Consider the following 20,937-nt stretch of genomic DNA (forward strand, 5'->3'; position numbering starts at 1 on the left):
GACACAGCCCCGCCTAGTGGCGATATAGGTCAATGACAGCTTCATTGTACTCACTCCCTTATCCACTGAGGTCCTCGAATCTAAGGACAAGGTACCGGTTTCTCCTTTGACCATGGCCGTCCTGAGCTGAGATATCACAATTATGATGTAACCTGAACAAGGAAGATGAAGAATTTGAAATGTTTGAACGCGCGCGGCTCACCTTCTCCTCGGCGTCTTCCCATTCCACCTCGGACAAGTCGACGCTGTTGTAATTGGGTTTGGGCTTCAGCTTTTTCCCTTCCTTGTACTGCCACATGCAAACGGATTGTTCAGTTGAACTGCTTTATAAGTCAATTAACGTTTGGGTGTTTTTTTGTTTGTTTTTTTTTTACCAGAGGACGGAGATCCGGATGAGACAAGATGTAGCCGTTGTTTGTGATGAGGTAGGCATAACCGTGGACACCCAGCTGAAGAGATAAGATTGAGACAAATCAATCCAGTGTCATTGTTGAAATAAAAGAAGCAGCGTGTGTAAATGACGGCGATTTAACCTTATATCTTGGAGCTAATCTCATCAATTCTTTCAGGGCCACGTCGGTTCCGACAACGCCAAGCAAAATTCCATGAGACAGCTACCAAAAATAAAAAATAAAAAATAAAAATTGTCGTTAGTCACACATATTAGCGTTTAATAAAGCTTTTAGAAAGGATTTTAAAAAAAAATGGAAAGAACAATCCTTACCGTCTCTTTTTTCTTGCTGAAAACGGGCATTGCAACCGACGTCATCAGAAGCAAACTCTGGGCTTGACTGTTGAACAGCTGTGAAAGTCACAAAGATCAACTAAGCACGAGCTAAATTAAGAAACCAATACCTGGTGAGAAATTTCTTCAAGGTTGACCAAAGTGAAAAAAAAAATAGCAATGTTATATTTTTTGGGGGGGCGGGGGGGGGGGGGGACTAAAACGTGATCAGGAAAGAGTAAACTAAAAACAAGATAGATTGAGATGGACTAGCTCAAGGGTCCCCAACCTTTTTTGCCCCATTTAATTTTTCCAAAATAAAACATCTTTCGTATTCCGAAATAAATAAAACGGAATTAAGGCGAATTCTTTCCGTGCGGACCGGCGGTTGGGGACCGCTGGACTAGCTAACAAAAGCGGGGGGGGGGGGGGGGGGGCGGTCCTACTACCCAAAAGGTCGCGCTATGCTAATGTTTGCAATTTCACACTTAATATCGAAGCATGTTTGATTACCTCTTTAGTGGAAGGTAACTGGGGTGAAAACATTTGTGGGAAAATGGCGTTAAATGGCTTCTAAAAAAAATCTTTTGGCAAATTCCCCTTAGTCGTGACATTCCAAAGTGCTACTGCTAAAAAATATATAGATATAAACTTATGACGTACCACACTGTCCATGTAGGCTTCCGTCCAGATGATGTCATGGTCATGGTTGATGACCATGGGTCGGCTGAGGACGTGCAGGTACTCCATGACGTTTTCTTGGACGTCAGCCAGTGTGGAAATATGTGTGTAATAGCCTGCAATGTTCACATTCAGCTGGAATATTTATGTGATTTATTTTTTATTTTTATAGCGAGTGCTCTTGTTTTGGTTTTGGCAACATGTTCCGTGTGTTCAATGCACTAATCAGACATCAGAACGAAAATAATCCCCAAAAGGCTGAGCTGTTCTCGGCTTATTCCAATGAAACACGGTGACGTCAATTAGATACCTGCGGTGATGTTGATAAGAGCTTGAGTTTTTTTTTTTTGGAAGCACTGACAGCATCCGATGGTGACACAAACTGCCAGTAGGGAATAAAGTGGTTATTTCCCGCTGCATATTCCCATGTAATCCACAAGAGGGCAGCAAAGGGTTCACTACTTTCTCACCCCCAATTTTATACTGTGAAAATTTTAAGAATAAATTTGTCGTATTATCAGACTATCATATTAAACATTGAGATTCAATAAGGGGGAGTTTTTTTATTGTCGGACAACAAACTATTACATTGTTACCGAGTGGTCTTAATAGAATTCACCTTTCAGATCATTCGTTAATTTCCCCTTACCCTTATTATTGCAGGCAATCCATTTGACATTTTCAGCAAATGTCATTTCACGTCCGATGAGATACGTGAAGACTCGAACCTGTGCGGGTGACGGTGAGTTGCAAGCAGAAGCATGTCAACAGCAATTTTCACAATCCTACGACGCGTTGTACTACCAGTGCGCTTGTGGCGTGCGTCATACCCGCCGTTCCGGCCAGTTGAACTCTTCAAAAACATCCTGGAAGTCCTCCATAGCGCCGTCTGTAATCAGCATGATGGCCTGGTTGCACAGACTGCCCTGACCCACCGCCGCAGCCTGACGACACGGGCGCCATACGCTGTTTTCCTCTTCAAATTCATGCATTTCAAACAACCGCCGTCTGTGCGCCAAACCTCGTTGAGGATCTTGAACGACTCTTTCATCGCTTTCTTCACTTTGCCTTCTCCTTTGACGTGCAGCCCGTCGATCAGGAGCTTGAAGTGCTGCGCGGCGGACACCAAACGTCAGCTTTGCATTGTGGGTCGTGAAAAAAATTGGAGGTGAAACAGAAAGCGTGTTTGTGTGTGACGGTGGGGGGGGGGGGGCACGGGAGGGATTAGCGCGGCTCCCTGGCACACTGACTAATTACAACATGGCCACTACAACACTACTACAGATAATCTGGATTAAATACACTGTACAACCCAAAATACAGGAGATTTGCAAACAACATTTTTTTGGGGGGGGGGGGGTGACTGAAAATTCCAACACATCTATACAATCATATATAAACTCCAGAAAATGTGCGTGAGCTGCCATTTAACTCATTCGGTACCAGACAATTCTGGACCAAGTCTGAAAAGACGTTTAAATACGTCTTTGGGAGTGAATGAGTTAAGTATGTCGAGCAACATCTGGAAGCCCCCTTTTTTTTTTCGTGGCATTCGGCCAATCACGCGTTGGCCTGGCCGGTCATGTGACGCACTTCAAATTGTCAGCAACCCCTCGACCTCACCTGATCTCTCATGTTGTTTATACTTGGCACTAGAAAGTAGGGCACGCACGCACACACACACACACACGTATGGTCGGGCTTTGTGGAATAATAACAAGAAGAGAGCAGATGAGCAGAACAACAATGCGATGAGCTGTAGCGGCGAAGTCCGAGTATCAAACAAACAAACAAAAAAAAAAAGGATCATGCCAGACAGGAAGTTCGAAGAGACAGGAAGTTCTCACAAACAACAGCTTGCTAAGTCGAGCGATGAGCCGTGTGCGCGCTTTTCCTCCTTACCTCTCTGTTATCCAGATCGGCTTGGACCAGAATTCCCTTGAAGCACGGTTCCAAGTATCGAACGTAGTCACTGTACTAAAAGGGAAGCAAAAAAAAAAAAAAAAAACAAACAAAAAAAACAATGGCGGTTAATATTGTCGGAACCTCATTGAATTAAAATAATAATAATAACGGAGACGCCGCCTTACAGCGATGATGTTGACAAAGTCATTCTCTCCCAGCGTGTCCAGGATTGTGTTGACGGTGTGCTTGGCGATGGTGAGCCGGAGCCCCTTCATGCTGCCGCTCACGTCCACCACAATGACGACGTCTTTCGGGGAGGTGGCCGCTTGGATATACCTGAAGGAGGAAATCCAAAGGCGGCGGCGTATTCGAAAAAAATTCCGCCAGAACGGAAACGCGGACTCATCCACTTTAATTACGAACTCGTGGACGTGAATGAGATTCCTCCTCCCCATTCGCCGGGGCAGCTGCTGCCACAGGCAACTTTCCAGACCCCTTAATCTGTTTGTTTGACTTCCCATTTCCTGGAGGTTGTGTCCGAGGGACCAGACGGCGTTCCTGGAACTGATTTGATTTTCTCTTACGGGTCACGGACTGCGGGGGTCAATCAGATTTGAACTATGAGGGCTACTGTACGCGATTTGCTGTTGCTTTGTGTCGTCGCGGTTGTATTTTCCGACGAATGACTTCAAGTCAACATTGTGGTCGTCTGCCAGCAAGACTACAAACTCGAGCCTCACCAGTTCCTGTTCCTGCAATCGAACGTGACGACCCCGTTCTCGTCCGGGGTCCACTGGATCCCTGGGGATCGGAAAAGAGAGGAAAGTTGTCAGCAAACTTGCCGTTTGGTCAGATAACGGACGTCTGACAGATTGATCGGCGAAATTGAGGGAGGGATGGATGAGGAGGCACATTTCGTACATGTTAATTACATGCTAATTACATGCTAATTACATTCGCCCGCGCTGAATCATCACCGAGCGTCCTACAAAGATGCTCGGTGATATTTCAAAATCTCATCCGTCCCAAATAAATAACTAAATAAATCAATGCAAAAGTGTTGCGCCGTACCCGGGTACAGTCTGAAGAAACCCGAGGAGCTGCCAAAGTACTGCCAGGTGAGGGTGGGGTCCTTCTGGAAGTTGTCCATGAAGACGTCGTTGAGAGCCTCCGACATGTATGCGCCGTTGAGGATATCTGTATCTAGAATTAAAAAAATAAAAATAAAAAATAGTATGAGACTCCGAATTTGTGTGACTCGTGCGCCTGGGGGGGGGGCTCACCTCTGTTGTAGACATTGGTGGGCACTTGGATGTTACTCTGCTGCGTGTTGACCGGCAGTTTGCTGAAGTGTTCGTTCTTCTCCAGCGGGAAGTCCCCCCCGAGCGGCAGCGGGTTGCCGTCCTCGTCCACCGCGTTGATCAGCATCGAGTTGTAGTATTCAAACTTCGCCAAGGACACCTCAAGGTCATTTCGGAACCGTCCACATCCAGATGAACGGCGCAGTCGATTTACCTCCAGTGTGTCGTTGTACTCGTGATAAAGATCAGCATCCTCGGCTGCTTCCGCTAACCTCTAACACCCACCCCACACAAAAAAAAATGTCCAGGGTGCATGAAAAGGGTTAAATGTCACATCAAAAGAACGTTTTTCTGTACTTTTCAATACCTTCACGGATTTCATCTTCCTCCCAAGCATCTTCTCCATCTCCTCCGCAAACGTCTTGACCAGCTCCTCGCCGTCGACCTCCTCCATCTTCAACGCGCCCTCCACGTCCTTATATTTCTTTACGGGGTGCGAAAGGCAAGAAGAAAAAAAAAATTACGATGGTGCCAAAAAAAAAAAAAAAAGTTTTACTGTCGTCTTACTTTTTGCAGTAATTCAGCTCCGGAGTATTTGGCGGAGAGGGACGCGATCTCTTTGCCGAATGATTCGGCCCACTTCTGCACGCTGAGCGCAAAGCAAAAGACACGAGGCACAAAATGTTTTTTAAAAAAAAGGTGTCGCGGATTTGTCGATTTTGCTTTTCTTGCGTCGGAACCGTGCGAGGCGCGGTATTAAAGGTTGTGACCTTTTCGTGTCCGGGGTCACGCTTCAGCGACAGATTAAAAGAGATTACCGTTGAAGGTGACGGTCAACAGTCAGGTTGGCGATTTATTTGCTGCTCAGTCATGTTATTTTGGGGGTTTTTTCTTGGTGGTGGGGGGGAATGTGGTAATTCTGGCAAACAAATCCTGCGCGTGAGGACCAGACAGGATGCGACAGATGGTTGGACCAATGGGGAGTCGCCCCACACGCCGCAGCGCTAAAGTTTGTCACCGCTCGGACCTGCTGGCGTCATTTCATGATGATGATGTGTCCCCCCCCCAAAAAAATAAGAATCATTCATGCGCATGGATTCATCAGAATTGCGAGAATGAGATGAGTAAAAATAGCGCAGCCAATGAAGGGAGCGGGGAGTTGATTTTAAAAACCCGAAAGACTTCGATTGACATCACACTGATCATATTTATGGAATGAATATCACACGCGCAACAACGTTGCTGTAGAATTTCTGTTTCGAATATTCTGAAGCTCTCGTGAGGGCGAATGACGGAAAGAAAATATGACCAACGTTACGAAGTTTTTGAGTGAGGTGATGGCTACTCACATCTCCGGTGAGATCTTCATCTGGCCGTCGACCGTCAGCCACAGCGAGCAGCACAGGATAATCCACGGGAGCATCGTCAGGCTCGTTCGCCGTGGCCCATTTCTCGGCCGCCGTCCGACATCGCCGGCGTTTGCCTCCATCTCTGAAGACACGAAAAAACTCGGCAGGTAACTCAAAAACTTCTTCTTCTCGGCGAGTGACGAAATACGAAAGTTGCCAACTTGCCTTCTTGGAAGAAGCCCTCTCTACAAAACAGCTCGGATCCAAAACATCACTTCCGCTCAAATCCGGAGAGCCTTAACAGGCGCGACGAACACAAAACGATCCAAGGTGGGACACGCAGACGGCCGCCAAAAGGTCCCAAACCTTCTCGGGAGCTGCAAAAGGGACATCTGTGACATCATCGCCCCCCCCCCCCCAACAAAACCTCCATATGAATGAAAAAAAAAATCCCACAATATTCTCGATGAGGTCACATTTCAACACACAGCTCTTCCCATCATTCCATCACTTTTCTGTTCTCTTCTTCCACAAACAAGATTTTTTTTTTAACCCCACATCCTGATGAGGTCCAAATATCAGTGAGCCAGAGAAATGAAAACAGTCTGTGATGGAGTGATGGAGGAATGGAGGGAGGACTGTTGGGACTTCCTCTCTCTTGCTCCTCACGACCAGTTTATACCATAATCCAGGCAGGATTAAACCCCTCCTCCCTCCATCCATGCCCCCCCCCCCCTCTCTCACTGTCTCACTCTTAACACGATCTCTCATTTCTTCCTGCCTTTCCTCCCTCACTTCCATCTCATTCCCTGATTTGGAATTGGCCATTGAAGATTGAAATAAATAGAGGAGATGGTGGCATTTTACATTTTATGGCTGCTGTGGATTATTTTCAAATCGTACACGGGTTTTAGGAGTGTGCCATTTTGTACTTTGTGGAGGTTTAACAGATACGAACGTGGAATTTAAACAGACAGGGACGCCTAGTGACCTCATCCGGTACTGCAGTGTGAATCCGAAATCATCCAAACACAAACAATCCAAAATCTAAACAAACCAAGCCCCAACTTCCACGGAAAGTGCTAAAAAAATTCATTCATTTAAGAGGCGAGTATTACGCACATGCGTCTAACATCTGTTGGCAAAGGCGCGACAAGAATACACGGCCAAGCACAAAGCAATAATGCTGCAGAAAGTGCAGAGGGTTTAGATTAATAACACTTAAAAGACCGCGCGCACTCTCACGCGAAAATGTACACACCAGCCGTGTTGAACAGCTGTGGTGTATTCCTCCTCCCCCACTGACCCAAATCTCTCACGGCGCAGATGAACTCTTTCCTCCTTCTTTCAAACACAAAAATAAGATTTTTAGCAATACTGTATAATTAACCACACCGGCGATATAATCCCCCTGCCCCAAATAGAGCATTTTAAATTCATGATTTACGCAAAGCTTTCTGTAATTTAATTCAATAATATATACATATAACGCCATGTTATCTTGATCGAAATTAAATTTTATATAAATAGTTCAATGTTGAATCTTCAATTCGGTCAATGAATATGCTGATTGGCAGAGAGTGGTCATGTGACGCAAGTGACGTTGCCTGTTGCGTCACCGATCCGCTCCACCGACCAATGCCTTTCACCTTCCGTTTCCACTCGACTCAAATCAAGATTTTACGGTTGCGCGACATCTTAGACGGTATTTCCTCTCTATATACCTCATTAATCTTTTGCGTCTTGTTGTGTAAACGCGCTGACAGCTGCGGCGAAGCTAGCAGTCGCACGGTCGTGGGACGACGAGCTTAATGTTTACTCGCTAGCTGTTGCGTTCACAGTTCAGGTAAAATGTACGACGCTTGCATTTCTCTGTCGTGATTCCGGAAAGTAATGCTGCTTGAGCTCATTACTGAACTCGAGAGTGTTGTAAGCTTTGTGCCAATATGTACTAATGCCCTCCATATTTTGAAACCTTGCATTTCATACATTTCAATGTATAAAGGTCACCGATACCGGTCGCACAGGAATAACAGCGCATGTGATCTATTTATAAACCTAAACAGATTCGTCCATTGCGGAGTGTCGAATCTGCGCGTTTGCTTTTTGTTGTGGCTGCTTCGGGCCAGAATGGCAGCCGACCCCATACACATTTGTTTTGGTTCCTCAACCACAGGCCTCCATTGTTGTCTGCGAGTGACGCGCAAACATACACTTGGATAGTGAACGCACCAGCAGTAAATGAGGGATGCCCCGCATCAAACTGAACGGACCACCAATCCTCTCGGTCAATGTTGGAAAACACTTAAGACATCTTTACGTCCGATTGTCCTTGAAGTAAACATTTACGCTGAGTCGGCATGCTCTTCCTGCTTTCCATAACATCCTGCTGAGCTTTTCACTTTCGTTCGTTCTAAAGTTATCATAGCTCGCATGCAAACTACTCCACAGTTACAATGCGCTGCTGTTCTCAACCTTTTCCCCTGCAGTCTCAATGATGGAAAACTTTTAAACTTTCAAGTTTCAGAAAAAAAAATCGTTTCAAAGCGAGTTTGTGTCCTTGCCAGATGTGGAGGTGAACCCATGGAACAATCGTCATCTTCAGACAGACGAGCCCCAGAGGAGCGAGAAGGCTCGGCGGAGGTGAGACCGAACGAAGAAACGGGCGTCGGCCATGAGGATGCCGTTGTTCATTTCCGTCGGCAGGATGGTGTCGACCTGAGAGGGGCGGAGGGCAGAGTGGCGGGTCCTCATCCTGGAGCCTCGAGGAGGAGCAGCTCATCCCGTTCCTCCCGCAAGAGCTTCCGGCTGGACTACCGCATGGAGGTCATCAATGTTGTGTAAAAGACGAGCCGGCGAATCAAAGAATGCCCAAATAATTTTTTGTTTTTTGTGCTAGGAGGAGGTGACGAGGTCGTGCCGCGACAAACATGGCCGCTTTACTAACCCGTGGCCCACGTGGCGGTTCCCCTCCTACTCCACGCTGCTCCGCTTCTTTTTACTGGACAAGAACCACAGCAACATCCCGACGAGTAAAGAGGTACGGGATCCCTGCTCACCACATCCTGTTCGAGAAACCCCCCCCCCCCTGACGTCAGATTCATCTTTCCAGGCCCTCGACAACGAGTTACCGGTAGCGGAGCCGTACTTTGTCCAGAACCCGGACCTGTCCCCCTCCGGTCCAGGTCTCAGGGTCACCTGGCTTGGCCACGCCTCAGTTCTGGTGGAAATTGACGGGTTGAACATTCTGACGGATCCCATTTTTAGCCAGAGGGCGTCACCGCTCCAGTTCCTGGGCCCCAAACGCTACAGAGGGCCCCCTTGTAGCGTGCAACAGGTGAAAAATAAAAATAAAAAATTCCAGTTGTGCTCCATTTTGAAAGTTTACCCCAAAATCCCAATCCCTTGCGCCTTTGTGACCAGCGTGTCATATCTGGGGGGGGGGGGGGCTTCTTTTCAACCGGTCTTGGTTCTGCAGTTGCCTCGGATTGACGCTGTGGTCATCAGTCATTCCCACTACGATCACCTCGATGCCGGGACGGTGGCCAGCCTCAACGTGCGCTTTGGGGCGGAGTTACGCTGGTAGGTGTGGCGCGCTGTCTTTTTTTTCCCTACCCTTACAAGTAAATTTTTTAAATGTAATTACACTGTAATTACACATCAGAGATGTTTTTCTCAATAATAATAATACTATAATGTAACTTAAAAACAATAAATGTTTCCGGTCATTATTTACCGATACCGAAAGACACTTAACATGGCCGTGCTCCGCAGGTTTGTGCCCCTGGGCTTGATGGACTGGCTGGCCAAGGCGGGCTGCGAGAACGTGATAGAGTTGGACTGGTGGGAGGAGAACTGCGTCCCGGCTCACGACGAAGTCACCTTCGTGTGCACGCCGTCCCAGCACTGGAGCAAACGCGGCGCGGCCGACGACAACAAGGTGCTTTTAAGCTCCTCTTTTCTTGCATTTCTTTTCGTTTGACGTCAACCAATGTCGTCCCATCTTCAGTCGTTATGGGCCAGCTGGACCGTTTTAGGTCCGGATCACCGCTTCTTCTTCGCCGGTGACACCGGCTACTGCTCGGTCTTCGGGGAGATCGGGCGACGTTTCGGGCCCTTTGACCTGGCGGCGATCCCCATCGGGGCGTACCTGCCGAGGTGATCGCCTCTCTCCACTCGCTCCGGCAGAATCTTCGCGCTTGACTTCAAATCCGCTCGCGCCTTTGCAGGGACGTGATGAAAGGGCAGCACGTGGACCCGGAGGAGGCGGTTCAGATCCACATGGACCTTGAGGCCAAACACTCGTTGGCTATCCACTGGGGAACTTTTGCTCTGGCCTATGAGGTAATCTAAAACGTCGGGAGAGGCGGCGAGTTTCAAACCGAACCTGTTGTGAAGGCGCTTTTGTCCACTCAGCACTATCTGGAGCCGCCGCGCCGTCTCCAGGAAGCGCTGGAACGAAAAGGCCTGAAACTGGAATCCTTCTTCACCCTGCGGCACGGGGAGTCTCGTCTCCTGACGTCCCCCCGCTGATCCCTGACTCGGCATTTAGTGGCAGCAACATTAGCAAAAACATCTTGCTGTATGTAAAAAAAAAATAATAATATCTACTGTTGTTGTGGACATGACAAGTTGAAAGCTAAAAGCAGAAGCTGAGCTGGCTTCAGTTTCGAATGTTTTCATCGCTCCCGCTTTTTGCAAATTATTTTCGGAATTGCGCAACGGCGCGCTTACGTGATTGTATTTAGGTTTGAATGTCATTTTTCATGCTTTGGGGTCAACAATTTCGAGGTGGATGTCAAATTAAACGACTTGAATTGGTTCTCTGGTTCCGTCAGTTGTATGAATGGGCGGGTATAGAAATGGCCACTGGGTGGCAGTGCAGTGCAGCTTTTGACATGGGGGGGGAGGGAACATCTTCACCACAAGATAATCAATACTGATTACTTTAATTAGACAAAAGGAGCCCAGGCTTGACCTCCACTTTATGCCCATCAATCGGCAAGTAATCCAAAATGCAAGTTGATTGGCTTCATTCAGGTTGGCTTAAATTAACATGACTGTCAGTGAGGTTGAGCCATGATTCCGAAAATAGTTCCATAAAGATAATGTCGACCACAACTTCAATCTTCCTTCCAAATCATCTTTAAAAAACAAAAATAAAAGATGTCCTCAAGTCACCTGTCGGGCCACGTTCTGTCTGCTGCAGCTGCATGTTGCACCTCCAGAATGAGCTTGCGAGAAGTCCAGAAAAATGCCGTCGGGGGCGGAGCCGTGATCCAGGCTCATATCCGGACTGGACGACGGGCTGGGATTGGTGCTGATGTCTCGGGCCAGAATTCTAGGGGTGTCAGACACCAGAGATCTCGGGATCTTGGGGTTCTGGCTTGAGGTACCTGTCGAAAGGACTGGATTAGTCCCGATAAGTTTCACCCCAAAATCGCAACATGTGTCATCCTAACCCGAGTGGTCAGCGCTGGACTCTCCCACAACGGCGCCGTCCTCCACGCAGGACGTCATCTCCGACACAGAGTGGCGCCGGATGCCGACGCCGCCTCCCGCGGACGAATCCGTCTCGTGCTCCACCACGGGGCTCAATATGGGAACGTTGTAGCTCTTGGAACGTACCACTGGGTTCTTGACTGATTTGGACGGCCCGGAGCGTTGCAGACGATCCTCCGCTAAGGAAAATGGGGAAACAACTTTATGGAGATTAAAAAAAAAAGTTTTTTTAAGGCGTTCTTTTTGTCAACCACACACCTAACACACAGGAGGAACAGTGCTGACTGGAGGAACCGTCTCGGGAATATAACCCTTGGGTCCCCAGGTAAGGAGAGACCACCTTTTGGATGAGACCCTCCAGACGCAAGTAGTCATTTGTGACACCTTTGGACTCGTGGACACCCTGCAGAAAACAAAAAAATGTTAACAATTAGGGGGTTTTTTTGTTTTTGTTTTCAAGCTCGTTTTCCCATCCGACTATTTTGAGGTCGATTTTTGAATTCGATGATGCTGATGGTTCAGCCGCAACTAAAGTACGCTTCCGTTTGCTCAAGCTGCCTCAGAGGTCATGGGAAGACGCCGAGATGACTTCCTGTGAGACCGCTCTTACGCCACAGATTGTGTTTGTCGACCGTGTGTGTGCGTGTGTGTGTTGACCTGAAGAATGAGCAGCATCTGTATGATGGAGGGCGGCACCCGAGCGCGGGGCCGCGACAGAGCTTCGTCCAGCTTCAGGTTGAGGGCGATGATATTCCGGAAGTGCAGCAACGCAAGCTGACGCACCGACGGCTCCTTTCCCTAACGTGTATAAAAAGTCAACACACCCCCTGTTCAAAATGACAGTTTTTTTATTTTTTATTTTTTTGGTGATATCAATAACGACGGTAAATCTTTTCATCAAATCAGTTGCAGGAGTCAAAACTTTGGAAAACGTGCCGGCGCTGGGGTTGCGGTGTCTGACCTGCACTGGACAGAAGATGGCCTGCAGCATGGACAGAACATCGCAGAAGAAAAAGTCCCAGGTGTCAGCCAGTGAATCCAACAGCTTCTGGCCTGTCACGACCGACAAAACATCGTCACCGAAAACGTGTGGCTTCCTTCCTTTCAACACGCTTCGAAAAGCTCGCCGCGTTTGCCACAACAGAGGCAACCGCGCACCCATCTTATCGCGGCGCAATCGTTAACTCGACATCAAAGGAGTTGAGTCAATTATTACATTCGCCCCATCGCGCCGAGATAAAAGTCGGACTGCTCGGCGGCGGTTTGTGACGTGAGGCAATAAAGCGAGTTAATCGAAAACCGGAGTATGCGAGTTTCTGGGTGCTTGTTGGGGTAATGTTTTACCTTCATAAAAGCGAATCTTGTCGCGCAGTATCACCATGCCTTTCGTGAGCAGCTGATTTTGGAGGTACTCTGTGAAGAAGGAGCCCAGCTCGGTCTTCAGCAGCTGCCTGTAAAAAGTGTACGGACACACACACACACACACACACACACACACACACACACACAATAATACGGGCATTTTCACTTGTGTGTGTAGTAATCAGTGCTGAGCAGGCAGCACTGTTTGAACAGCAGCAGATTCAGGAAATGACGAGCTCAAAAGCCGCAGCAACGACTGAGTGCTCATCATTGACAACACCGTTCTGGTGTGAAAATGTGAATACACACACACACACACACACACACACATGCACGTGTACATGCACACACAAAAAAAAGGCAGCACACCTGACACCTTCGTTCAGAGTGAAAAGCTCATTTTCTCCTAAATCCTTCTTCTGGAACACCGAGATGACTGCGTTGTGGATGCTGAAGAGAGAAAATAAAAAAACAAATGAGCGTTTTTTGGGGGGGGGGGGGGTTGTGGCTTTGTAGTTGTGTTGCTAAATCAGGCTCGCCTATCTTAAGTCGTACATGCCGGATTGATAATAAAAGAGCGCAGAAGAAAAGAGATGGAGTGATGAAAAGAGCCAGAGGGGGAGGGAGAGAGGATGAGTGCGGTGATGCTTTGGTTCAGTGGCGTTTCTTTTCACGTCGCGTACAAACGGCGGCACAAAAAAACGGCTTTTTTCCGAAGCGACGCGCTCCGGGCGAGCGAGGCAAGAGTCTGAAAAGAGATCCGGTTGAAAAGACGGAGTGGCACTCGCGACCTGTTCCAAGTGGCGTTGGCCCCCGCTCTCCTCTGCTGGGTCCCCTTGTCCCTGGTACCGTCGTCCACCAGCGCCACCTTCTCCGCGCCTCCTCCTGACGCCGTCTTGGCCTGCGAGAGGTCTGTCAAGCTGGAGGACGAGCCGCTGGCCAGCTTCAACCGGTTGTGGAGACTCCTCGAAATCCAGAAAGGATGAAAAAGACAAATAGATGATCGGTACGGCCAAGGATATAAAATGAAGCTTAAAAAAAACGTTTTTTTTTTCGTTTTTGTTTTTGCCTTAACTCTTCTGCTTTCTCCCCATGCACCCACAGCGCAACAACAAGGCGCTCTAAAGTAGCCAGGGCACCTCAAATCACAGACCAACATCCAATGCCGATTGTCATGTCAGACAAAAAAAAATTAATAAAAATAAATCCCCTCTTCTCACTCTTCCGTCTTTTTGTCAGGTGTGTGCACTCACGCCAGACAACGTGGCACTCTAAATCAGCCGCGCAAGTGGACTACCTGAAGGGGAAGAAGTATTTTTGGGATGTGCATGTTGGCGCTCATGTTCTTTTAGAACATGGGAGGGGCAAATCATGCCGGGGTCGTGGTGCGTCATCCCCTTGTAAGCCCCGCCCCCCCTAAAAAAGCAATTATCTTCAAACATGCACAATATATATAATATAAAAAATCACTTTAAATGGTCTTTACGTGCGTTTATTATTGTGTGCGGTAGAGGGAGGAACCTCTCTCTCCTCCCCGCCTCGCCATTTTCCCTTTAACAGGCGGTGGCGGTCAGCGGCCATGTGAGCTTTTTGTGCCGGGCCCGACAAAGGAAGCCTTTGAGGATCAAGTGCAGTCAAGATGCAGGGAAGAATTTCAAAGTAACACAAATGCCCTTTTTTTTTTTGCTGCTCTGCATAGCGAAGCAAGCTGTGTCGGATCACAACAAACGGATTGCTCATCGCTCTACCGATGCCGAGAAACGACACTTGCGGTGTTAGCCCAAACTTAAAAGTTGGAACCTGTTTCGTTTGAGGGAATTTGTTAGGGTCTAATTAGTAAACAAAGGAGGATGATGGGTATTTTTTTTCATGAATGAAAGCACCCGATGAGGTCACTGAGAAATGCGTGTGTACAAACAAGGACGCAGCGAAGCATGTGGTCCTCCTGGAGTCGAGCGTGACAATTTCATTTGTTTTTGACCCCTTTAACTCGAAACAATGGCGCACCTGCACAAATTGGAATGCTTGGTGAAGTTTGCGTGTCTGTAAATCTGCATCAATATTTATTTATACTAGATCATGGTTGAGTGCGACACAGTGAGGTTGCCCAGGACGGTAAAGTCAAGCACGTGCGTACCTGTGTGAAAACAATGCCAACATAGTTCTTACCTCCGAAACGAGCCCTCCCGTTCCATGTTCGAGTCTGCAGCGCCTCAGGGAAGACAAAAGCACCGTGGCCGACCAGTCAGCATCTGAACACACGAATACAAAGTATGTGAGCTAACCGCTAACATGTACTGCATCGCAGTAAACTGGGTCAGAAACTTACTTTTATGTTTATGAAATGAAGCCATTATTATACGCACACTAATCATTCACACATTAGATTTTTTTGCTCATTTTTCCCCCTCAGCAAAACCAAAACGTACATTCTTCCAAAATATCACATAATCAGTTTAAAACAAAACAACTTCGGTTTAAAAAATACACTTCACATGACCAAATAAACTAACAAAGGCATCTTGGTAGCATTTCCCCCCACTTTAATAACTAAAAATAATAATGTGGAAACGTATTGTGGTAAAAAAAAAAACTGCATAAAATTTAATTCTGAACATCACCTGCACGTAGAATTCAATGAAATTCCACGAGCTTGAACATTCTCTCAACACATTCTCGTCGACCCACTTACTTTTCCATAAGTCTTCGCCTCTTGTTGTTTTTTTAATCCACAAATCACGTTTAATTGGTGATAAAGTTACCAGTTACGCGACGAGCTTTTCCTTCCATCAAAAAGTACGCCCGTCATTGCGTGCGCGTGCGTGACACGAAGAGGGAGGGGCGGGTGAGCGGAACCCGGAAGAGAGGGGGGTTACCGTGGAAACGCTTCGTAGGCGTGGCTTCGCTGGAATCGCGTGTTCAAAGGTGTTTAAAATAATGAAATAGGTATATAATGTCATGAAGCAGAGGATATGGGTGAAATGTAGGCAATTTTATAAGTGACTGCTTAATAGTAGCAAAGTCTACCGTTCAAGGCTAAATGTGAGTGTCGAAAGTGCACATAACCATAAAACAACCGCACCCGTACGGTTGCAGCGGTTTCCCTCATGATATGGCCTGGATGTGCCTAAGTAGGTGTAAAAGACCGGAGCTCAAGATAAACACAGCAAATGTACACAAAACAAAAATGTGACTTGATGGCATGCGGGTGAGTGAAGGACACTCACCAGTTGCCTTGTCCACTCCACGGCCTCGCGAAAAACCGCTGAATCCTCACGTCAACCTCCCACAAACATCTGAATTGAATGAAAGCGTATTAAATTGTGCTTACAAGGCTTTCAATATAAGATCGTGTTCTACATGGAACGGCCCGGTTAGGCTCATGACTGAGACAATAAGGGACAGAAAACATGGAAGAAAAATCTAGGTCGAATTAACAATGCAAGACTTTGTAAAAGTATTTCTAGATTCGTACAGTGAACTGAGGTCATACAGAACATTCTCAGCCCTTTTCAAAAGATAGCGTGTGAGTATGGACGTTCAACTTATTTTTTTCAAATGACTATTATAAACCTCACCGCAGTGGAATTTTATTCATTTTATTCCAATGTGAAATATAGACATATTTACAATATTTGAATTCTACTGTAGTACAACGTATTCATCACTTGTTTTGCTGCCGTCCTGTGGACAAGAATGGTATGCAACTACGATGGTCAAAAACTGTGTTTCGAGCCAGAACATTGAACAAAACACTTATTTCTCATTATTAAATATATAAATACGCACGCACACACACACACTCGCGCGCACACACGTGCACACGCAGTAGTACAAGGTATTTATCACTTGTTTTGCTGCCGTCCTGTGGACAAGAATGGTACTGCAACTACGATGGTCAAAAACAATGTTTTAAGCCAGAACAAAACACTTATTTCTCATTATTAAATATATACATACGCACGCACACACACACACGCACACACACACTCACACAAATGTCACAGCATAGTTAACCCGTAATTATTAACCTTCTGCTCTCGAGAGAACGAAAACATTTTAATTTGGTGTTCTGATGCTCAACAATTGTGTACTCAGATCAAAACAGAACGCACAGAAATGACAGCACGTAAATACAATACCAGTGATTGTCATTTCAGCAAGTCTTGCTGCCGTCTTGTGGACAAGAATGGTACTGCAACTACAATGGTCAAAAACAGTGTTTTGAGCCAGAACAAAACACTTATTTCTCAATATTTAATAGACATACGCACGCACACACACACGTACACACGCACGCACAGGCACCCACAGTCGTACAACGTATTTATCACTTGTCTTGCTCCCGTCTTGTGGAAAAGAATGGTACTGCAACTACGATGGTCAAAAACAGTGTTTCGAGGCAGAACAAAACACTAATTTCTCATTATTAAATATATACATACGCAAGCACACACGCGCGCGCACACACAGTAGTACAACGTATTTATCACCTGTCTTGCTGCCATCTTGTGGACAAGAATGGTACTACAACTACGATGGTCAAAAACAGTGTTTCGAGCCAGAACAAAAACTTCTCATTATTAAATACACACACACACACACAAATGTCACTCCATACTTAACCCGTAATTATTAACCTTCTGCTCTCGAGAGAAAGAAAACATTTTAAGTTGGTTTTCTGATGCTCAACAATTGTGTACTCAGATCAAGTCAAGTCAACTGTATTTATAGAGCACTTTCAAACAGCCATCGCTGCATACAAAGTGCTGTACATGGAGTAATTTAACATGCACAATAAACAGTAAGACAAATCGGTATCAAAACAGAACGCACAGAAATGACGCAGCACGTAAATACTGATTGTCATTTCAGCAAGTCTTGCTGCCGTCCTGTGGACAAGAATGGTACTGCAACTACGATGGTCAAAAACAATGTATTGAGCCAGAACAAAACACTTGTTTGTTTGTTTGTTTGTTTGTTTATTGAACATAAAACATATATACAGTAATAATTTGACAGAAAATAAGGTAGATAAAAAAAGTAAAAAGAAAGAAATCAATCTTCATTCAACACAGTTATTATGTTCAAGGGAGTAGGAAGAAGTAAAAAACTTATCTAGTCCTACCCCGTTATGTGATTGTATCTAATAAATCATTTTTATATCAATCAGAAAAGTAAGAAGAAAGAAGTCTCCATTAAGGCTCATACTTTACCCTTAACCGTGATATTTTTACAACTTTTGGTTTGTATCGGGATTATATACTTCCACACCCTGACACTCTTGTGTCAATTTTCTCTTAAATTCATAATGGATATTTATATACCTTTCTCTATTTATCAACTTAGTTCTGATTTATCATTATATTTAATGTTTTGAATTTATCATTTTAACTCTGATTGATGTAGGTTGTTTGTACTATTTCTTTGAATTTGTTTTTTAACTCAGCAAGCGATTTACTCATTTTCAGGTCCGTTTCGAGATTATTCCACAGATTAACACCTTTGATAGATACACTTCTTTGCTTGATGTTTGTTCTTGTTTTGAGTTTTTTGAATAAGTTGGTACCTCTTAAATCATAGCTGCTTTCTCGAATTTCGAAAAACTTCTGAATGTTTTGGCAGAGCAGGTTATTGTGTGCTTTGTACATTAATTGGGCGATTTTAAAGTCAACCAGGTCATAAAATTTCATCGTATTTAATTTGATAAATAGTGGATTTGTGGGTTCCGTATATTTTGATCTATTAATAATTCGAATTGCTTTTTTTTGTAGGTTGAGAATAGGGAGTGTGTTTGTTTTGCAGGCATTTCCCCATATTTCCACACAGTAGGTCATATATGGTAATAATAATGAAGTGTACAATGTGTACAAAGATCTCTTATTTAGCACTTCCTTGGTTTTGTAGAGGATCCCTACGGTTTTGGCTATTTTTCTTTTTACGTTATCGATATGTGGCTTCCAACATAGTTTTGAGTCTATTACTAATCCGAGAAACTTGGTTTCATACGCTCTTTCTATCTCAATTGAGTTTACCATAATTTTAGCTTGGTGTTTGATTGGTCTTGTGCCAAAAACAATTAACTTCGATTTTTTCAGGTTAAGTGACAATTTATTTCTGTCGAACCAGTTTTTTAATTTGTTTAATTCGTTTTCTACGGTTGTCAGGAGCTGTTTCAGATTTATTCCAGAACAGTAGAAAGTTGTATCATCAGCAAATAGGACACATTTAAATTGTTTTGAGACCTTGCAGATATCATTTATATATAAGATGAATAGTTTTGGACCAAGCACTGACCCCTGAGGAACTCCGTGAGTGATTTTTAGTTGATTAGTTTTTTTATTGTTGAGTTGCACGTACTGATATCTGTTTTCTAAATAACTTTTTATCCATTTATAAGCTACACCTCTAATGCCATATCTTTCTAGTTTTTTCAATAATATACTGTGATCTATTGTGTCAAAAGCTTTTTTTAGATCTAGGAAAACCCCAACAGTAAATTCTTTGTTGTCTATATTAGTGGCTATTGCTTCCACAAACTCCATAACTGCCATTGAGGTGGTCCGCTTTTCCCTGAAGCCATATTGATTCTCACTTAACAGCGCATGCTTTTGTATAAAGCTATCAAGTCTGCGAGAAAATAGTTTTTCTAATATTTTTGAAAATTGTGGTAGTAGTGATATTGGTCTATAATTTGTAAACCGATGTCTTTCTCCACTTTTATAGATTGGAATAACTTTAGCAATTTTCATTTTTGATGGAAAGATACCAGCTTTGAATGACAGGTTGCATATGTGCGTGAAAGGTCGCACTACATATTCTATAATCTGCTTTATTATTGTCATGTCAATATTAAAGCAATCAGTTGACTTTTTATTTTTAAAAGTTTTTATAATATTTGATACTTCTTCTTGTTTTACAGCAGTAAGGAACATCGTGGAGGAGTTTTTTTCTACATATCTATCTATTTCAAACACGTTTGTTGGATCAGGAATTTGTTTTGCTAGGTTACTGCCGATGTTGACAAAATACTCATTAAATTCAGTTGCTATTTCTGCAGTTTTTTCCAAAATAGTATTTTTGCCTTTGATAAAATACTCTGGATAATCCATTTTTTTAGGACTATTTCTGATTACTTGGTTAAGTATCTTCCATATTTCTTGTGTGTTACTTTTATTCTGCTCTAATAGTGCATGATAATGATCTCTTTTACTGGTTCTTATAATATTTACTAGTTTATTTTTATAGGTCTTATATTTTTTTTCTGCTTCTTCAGTTCTCAATTTTAAAAACAATTTATATAAATTGTTTTTCTTTTTACATGCGTTTTCTATGCCTTTCGTTATCCATGGCTTACTTGGGTCTTTATACTTTTTGGAGACTTTAGTTAATGGAAAATGTTTATCATATAAGGAGATTATGGTAGACTGAAATACTTCAAACGCTGTATTTGGGTCTTCGTTTGAATAGACCTCGGTCCAGTTTTGTTTTTCTAGGTCTTGCTTAAAGGCGTCGGTGGAGCGTTGGGTTCTTAGTCTTATTTCTGTTATGCGAGTTGTTGACTTAGCTTTTCTATCAAAATAATTATGAAAAACTGCAAAAACAGGTAGGTGGTCACTTATTTCTCATTATTAAATATATACATATGCACACACACACGCGCGCGCGCACACATAGTGGTACAACGTATTTATCACTTATCTTGCTGCCGTCTTGTGGACAAGAATGGTACTGCAACTACGATGGTCAAAAACAGTGTTTCAAGGCAGAACAAAACACTTATTTCTCATTATTAAATATATACATATGCACACACACACGCGCGCGCGCACACATAGTGGTACAACGTATTTATCACTTATCTTGCTGCCGTCTTGTGGACAAGAATGGTACTGCAACTACGATGGTCAAAAACAGTGTTTCGAGGCAGAACAAAAAATTATTAAACACACACACACACACACAAATGTCACTGCATAGTTAACCTGAAATGATTAACCTTCTGCTCTCGAGAGAAAGAAAACATTTTAATTTGGTGTTCTGATGCTCAACAATTGTGTCCTTAGATCAAAACAGAAAGCAGAGAAATGACACAGCACGTAAAAAACAGTGA

At 44.5% G+C, this 20,937-nt stretch overlaps 3 protein-coding genes and 1 long non-coding RNA gene across 10 annotated transcripts in view; 2 read left to right on the top strand and 2 right to left on the bottom strand.

Annotated features, from left to right (window-relative positions):
• The window catches only part of cacna2d4a (calcium channel, voltage-dependent, alpha 2/delta subunit 4a), a 28,578-nt gene extending 21,273 nt beyond the window's left edge, over positions 1-7,305 (bottom strand). Inside the window, exons 1-21 of one of the 2 annotated variants that reach the window (XM_086103927.1) lie at positions 7,083-7,305; positions 6,186-6,337; positions 5,961-6,102; positions 5,179-5,260; positions 4,979-5,095; positions 4,826-4,885; positions 4,594-4,756; positions 4,382-4,513; positions 4,051-4,111; positions 3,496-3,646; positions 3,308-3,382; positions 2,427-2,516; positions 2,236-2,349; positions 2,055-2,133; positions 1,388-1,521; positions 1,238-1,255; positions 725-802; positions 534-614; positions 375-449; positions 203-289; positions 55-126 (exon numbers count right to left, since the gene is read on the bottom strand). In XM_086103927.1, coding sequence (XP_085960053.1) covers positions 55-126; positions 203-289; positions 375-449; positions 534-614; positions 725-802; positions 1,238-1,255; positions 1,388-1,521; positions 2,055-2,133; positions 2,236-2,349; positions 2,427-2,516; positions 3,308-3,382; positions 3,496-3,646; positions 4,051-4,111; positions 4,382-4,513; positions 4,594-4,756; positions 4,826-4,885; positions 4,979-5,095; positions 5,179-5,260; positions 5,961-6,100 — 1,809 coding nt within the window. In that variant the 5' untranslated portion in view covers positions 6,101-6,102; positions 6,186-6,337; positions 7,083-7,305. Of the gene's footprint in view, positions 1-54; positions 127-202; positions 290-374; positions 450-533; positions 615-724; positions 803-1,237; positions 1,256-1,387; positions 1,522-2,054; positions 2,134-2,235; positions 2,350-2,426; positions 2,517-3,307; positions 3,383-3,495; positions 3,647-4,050; positions 4,112-4,381; positions 4,514-4,593; positions 4,757-4,825; positions 4,886-4,978; positions 5,096-5,178; positions 5,261-5,960; positions 6,103-6,185; positions 6,649-7,082 lie in introns of those variants that run through there. The other variant, XM_086103928.1, reaches the window with a different exon arrangement.
• LOC147186145 (uncharacterized) lies at positions 80-3,583 on the top strand. The gene is made up of 3 exons (XR_015099408.1): positions 80-425; positions 2,069-2,147; positions 3,529-3,583. It is a non-coding gene; the product is annotated as an uncharacterized LOC147186145 (long non-coding RNA).
• Positions 7,306-7,563: 258 nt separating the features above from the next.
• On the top strand, positions 7,564-10,782 carry napepld (N-acyl phosphatidylethanolamine phospholipase D). Of its 5 annotated transcripts, none has more exons than XM_086103931.1 (10): positions 7,564-7,665; positions 8,528-8,603; positions 8,667-8,786; positions 8,860-9,000; positions 9,073-9,297; positions 9,439-9,542; positions 9,735-9,900; positions 9,970-10,118; positions 10,190-10,304; positions 10,377-10,782. In XM_086103931.1, exons 2-10 carry the CDS (start codon positions 8,544-8,546, stop codon positions 10,491-10,493), a joined length of 1,197 nt encoding a protein of 398 aa, XP_085960057.1. In that variant the 5' UTR covers positions 7,564-7,665; positions 8,528-8,543; the 3' UTR covers positions 10,494-10,782. The 5 variants fall into 5 exon arrangements, with proteins under 5 accessions (XP_085960057.1, XP_085960055.1, XP_085960058.1 ...); XM_086103932.1 differs by having other exon boundaries at positions 7,658-7,806; XM_086103929.1 differs by having other exon boundaries at positions 8,528-8,786.
• Positions 10,783-10,890: 108 nt separating this feature from the next.
• Positions 10,891-15,657, bottom strand: prr5b (proline rich 5b (renal)). 2 transcript variants are annotated; one of them, XM_086103936.1, is made up of 10 exons: positions 15,517-15,657; positions 14,994-15,076; positions 13,616-13,789; positions 13,194-13,274; positions 12,807-12,913; positions 12,424-12,515; positions 12,120-12,260; positions 11,721-11,865; positions 11,423-11,641; positions 10,891-11,356 (listed from the first exon to the last, which is right to left on the bottom strand). In XM_086103936.1, exons 2-10 carry the CDS (start codon positions 15,017-15,019, stop codon positions 11,133-11,135), a joined length of 1,209 nt encoding a protein of 402 aa, XP_085960062.1. In that variant the 5' UTR covers positions 15,020-15,076; positions 15,517-15,657; the 3' UTR covers positions 10,891-11,132. The 2 variants fall into 2 exon arrangements, with proteins under 2 accessions (XP_085960062.1, XP_085960061.1); XM_086103935.1 differs by having other exon boundaries at positions 11,423-11,662.
• Between the last annotated feature and the right edge of the window lie 5,280 nt (positions 15,658-20,937).

This window comes from Hippocampus guttulatus, chromosome 22, assembly GCF_054856545.1.
Source record: "Hippocampus guttulatus isolate MCC_2025c chromosome 22, RoL_Hgut_1.0, whole genome shotgun sequence".
NCBI lineage: Eukaryota > Metazoa > Chordata > Actinopteri > Syngnathiformes > Syngnathidae > Hippocampus > Hippocampus guttulatus.